Source organism: Athene cunicularia (genome assembly GCF_003259725.1).
Source record: "Athene cunicularia isolate RWA chromosome 24 unlocalized genomic scaffold, athCun1 chr24_part1, whole genome shotgun sequence".
NCBI classification, from domain to species: domain Eukaryota; kingdom Metazoa; phylum Chordata; class Aves; order Strigiformes; family Strigidae; genus Athene; species Athene cunicularia.
Window position 1 is genome coordinate 6,612,007 of NW_020799132.1, and position 3,495 is coordinate 6,615,501.

Sequence of the window (3,495 nt, forward strand, 5' to 3'; positions counted from 1 at the left end):
GGCAGAGGAGAGCCGCTTGCAGGAGTCAGAGCCACATGTCCTCCGTGTGTTAGGCTGTGGCTTAATTCAGGAAAATGTGAGCATCTGGGATTTCCAGAGCTGGAGGGATTGTCCACGCTCCCGGTTATCGAAGCCAAAGCACGTGGTCCGTGGCTTTCTGACAAACTCCTCTGGGTTTCGTTGAAAGGAGAGCCCTGGCTGCTCGCGGCGGGGAGGGGGGAAATGCCGCCTCTCTCAGCCCTGGGTGCTGCCCCTGGACGCTGCTGGCTGCAGCCTTTTGCAGCTCGTAGGAACCGGCAGCACCTGGCACTGCGTGGGACCCGGCCAGAGAGGTGACGTCAGGAGCATTTGAAAGGAAAGGAAAAAAAAGTCACGTTTAATTTTGATGACTCCGTTTTCAGAGGAAGTTGCAAAAAAGAAAAGATAAAAACAAAAACCACCCAAACCCCAAAATACCCAGAAGCAGAAGGGATGGTGGAAATGGAAGGGCAGGAGGATGCCCACGGCTGGCATCAGCAGCGGGAGGGCCAGCATGGCCACGGGCCAGCCCTCCGCGTGGCACACGGAGCGTATCGAGTGGAGCAGCGCAACGTCAGACGTAACAGGAGGAAACTGCAACGCGTCAGCAGCCCTTCTCCTGACGTGAGTCATGTTTTCACCTGAACAAAAGCACTCCCCAAGCTGGGTTTCCACTAACAGTTTCAATGGGACTATCCCACCGTGAAGGTTCTTGGAAACCAACGACTTCTGGAAAAACTCTTCAGTGGCCCGGCAGTAGTCAAATGTAGCCCACGGTAAGTTGTTCCCATTTCAGGCTTGTTTCCATTCTGACAGAAACTATTCCCCCACCCCCCGTTTTCAACTTGTTCTGCTCCTCCCTAGAGCTGCTGCTGTCCTTCCCTGGTGTGTGTGACCGAGCTGCTGCCCCGCGGGACGCGCTGCGCGCCCAGGGCACCCCTGTGAAATCGCCGCGAGCTGCCCAGGTCCTTTTCCCCGCTGCTCCTCTGCTGTGTGCTCCCACAACACAGCGCTTGCCTGCCACCACTGCCCTGGGCCTCAGATGAGCGGGAAGCTCTCGGTGGCCTGGCTTGGTTTTGCTTTTTTCCCAGTCGTGATGTGGAAATGCCCTTCCCCAAGTGAGGCGAAGGCATGTTGCCCCTTCCTGCAAGGGAAAGTCTGTATCTGGAAACAGAAAGCGTAGCTTGACCTTAGAAGAGGATGTCAGATGAGCAGACCAAATAAATAACACCACATCCTTTCTGTATTTACAAATTAAATAGAATAAATAATGTCTGTACACAATAGTGGCAGAACATGGACCGTAGCGTGGGCGGGGCTGCTGTGACTCACGCTAGGCTCATACAGCAGCTGCTGCACATGTCCTGCACCCCGTCAGAGGTAGCCAGCACCCCGGGCCTCTGTCCTAGGGGCTGAACGCTGCGAGGTCTCTGTAGGGTCAGGAAAGTCCCTCGCTGCCTCCAAGGGAGGCCAGCCAGCGTGGGAGCCCCACGCTCCCAGCAGCAGGATGGCTGATGTCAGGCTGTTCTTTGCTTTTGCTGTCTGTGTTGTGAAAGGTTTGGATGGCGTCAGCAGCGTGGACGTCAGCTGGAGGAGCCCAGCGCTCGCCTGGGACAGGGGGAAGTGGGGAGGGGAAGGGCAGGGCTAGTGCCAGCCCTGACCCCGAGGGTGACCCTGAGCCCAGGGGCTGCGTGCCCCGTGCTGAGCTGCTGGGGAGGGCAGGTGAGGCGGGATCGCCCTTTGGAAACATCCTGGGGTGTATCCTTGGGCACAGTGGTCAGAGGCGGGGTGGGGGTGAGCCCCTCCAGCGCAGCCCCTCGCCAGCTCTTGTCAGCTTTGCACCAGATCCTGGCTGGAGGGACGGCGCATGGCGCGCCAGGGGCTGGCCGCAGCGGTACCAGGGCCACAGCAGCCCCAGAATAGCTGAGCTGGTGCTTCTCGGGCGAGTCTTGGCTGGGGCACCGCCCAGCTCGATGTGTGAACATTCCGGGGTCGGCGGTAGCTTATCGGAGTAGCTGCTCTCCACGGGCAGTGGCTAGAAGAGGTAGTTGGGTCAGCGTGCGGGGCTGGCGGGCGCCCGCTCCCTGGCACGGGGACGGCTCACAGGCGGCTGTCCTTGCTGTCCCCGTTGAGCAGGCTCAGGGCGTTGATTTGCAGCGTGTGCCACTTATTGGTGCTGAGGCTGGAGATGAGGGGCAGCGTCTCCAGGATGTCAGTGTTGAAGATGCTCAGGTCAAAGGGAGCTTTCAGGAGCTCGGGGCTGGCTTTGGAGGCCAAGGGAGCACCTGGAGCCCCATAGCTCAGCAGAGTGGGGGCTCGGGGCCCCACCAGGCTGGAGAGGTCCCATGCAGTGGGCTCCCGAGGGGCGCCCCGTGGAGGAAGGTCCTGTGCGTGGCTGTGGGGATGCTCAGGAGAAGACTGCTTCAAATACCCTTTGGCCACAGCCAGCTCGGAGCACTCGATATCCAGCACAATGTTGGCGCTGCCCGGGCCCTGTGGGGATCCTGCACAGCCCGGGAAGGGCACCCGCTTGGCAGGGTCCTGCCTGGGCTCCACCATGCCCTTGGACTGCTGCAGGTACCCGCGGAACTCCGCGGCTTGCTGGCCGTCCTGGCTGGCAGCAGCGGGGAGGCCGAGCTCCCCTCCACAGGGCTGCCCGGCCGCCATGGGGCTGGTGGTCCAGCTGCCGGAGGAGCCCGTGGGGCCAGGGCAGGCGTTCTCCAAGCCCACGCCGCTGTCGTCGCCAGTGGGGAGCTGCCGCTTGTAGCCCTGGGGCTGGGGGCCGGAGGAGCAGCTCAGGTCGGAGGAGGAGGTGTGCAGGCAGATGCCGCTGTCGGTGCTGGTGCAGCTGCTGTCCCTGCTCCACACAGCCCCAGGCCCCAGCAGGCACAGCTGGTCCTCGGGCCACGCTGGGACCCTCCAGCCCTTCTCCGGGGGCAGCTGGGCTGTGCCGGTGCTGCCATGCGGGCCACTGTCCCGCTGGGGCTCCTTCTGGCACAGGAACAGTTGCTGGATGGGGTCTGTGTCCGGGCTGCCCGAGGACGAGGACTCCTGCTCCATCCAGAGCGAGCTCTGCTTTATGAAAGACTTCTGGGAGGGAGAGAAAAGAGGGGAGTGAGCCATGCTCTGTCCCTGCTCATTGCCTGCCTCTCCCAACAGGTGCCCAAGCCTGCACCCTCGCATGGGCCGCAAAGGGCACCGCGTGCCTGGCGGCCTTACCAGGACGGATGGCGGCCTCACGGGTTTCTTGACGTAGGTGCACACCAGCATTGCTCCCAGGAGGCCCAAGAGCAACAGGGTGACGAAGGAGGAGCTGACGATGCTCAGGACAAGCTCCGCGCTCCCTGCGAGAGAGGAACATTCCCAGGTGAGAGGGGAAAGGCAGAGTCCCCAGTGCACATGGCACAGAGGCCCTGCAGCAGGAGCAAGGAGCGGCTGCCCTGGTGCGGACCCTGTGCCCCAGGATCCGCATCACAT

General features: G+C 62.0%; 1 protein-coding gene across 1 annotated transcript in view; it reads right to left on the reverse strand.

Moving 5' to 3' along the window:
- Positions 1-13: 13 nt before the first annotated feature.
- Positions 14-3,495, reverse strand: part of LOC113488460 — a 4,341-nt gene continuing 859 nt past the window's right edge. Inside the window, exons 2-3 of the mRNA XM_026863601.1 lie at positions 3,238-3,431; positions 14-3,108 (exon numbers count right to left, since the gene is read on the reverse strand). Coding sequence (XP_026719402.1) covers positions 2,119-3,108; positions 3,238-3,431 — 1,184 coding nt within the window. The 3' untranslated portion in view covers positions 14-2,118. The remainder of the gene's footprint in view (positions 3,109-3,237; positions 3,432-3,495) is intronic.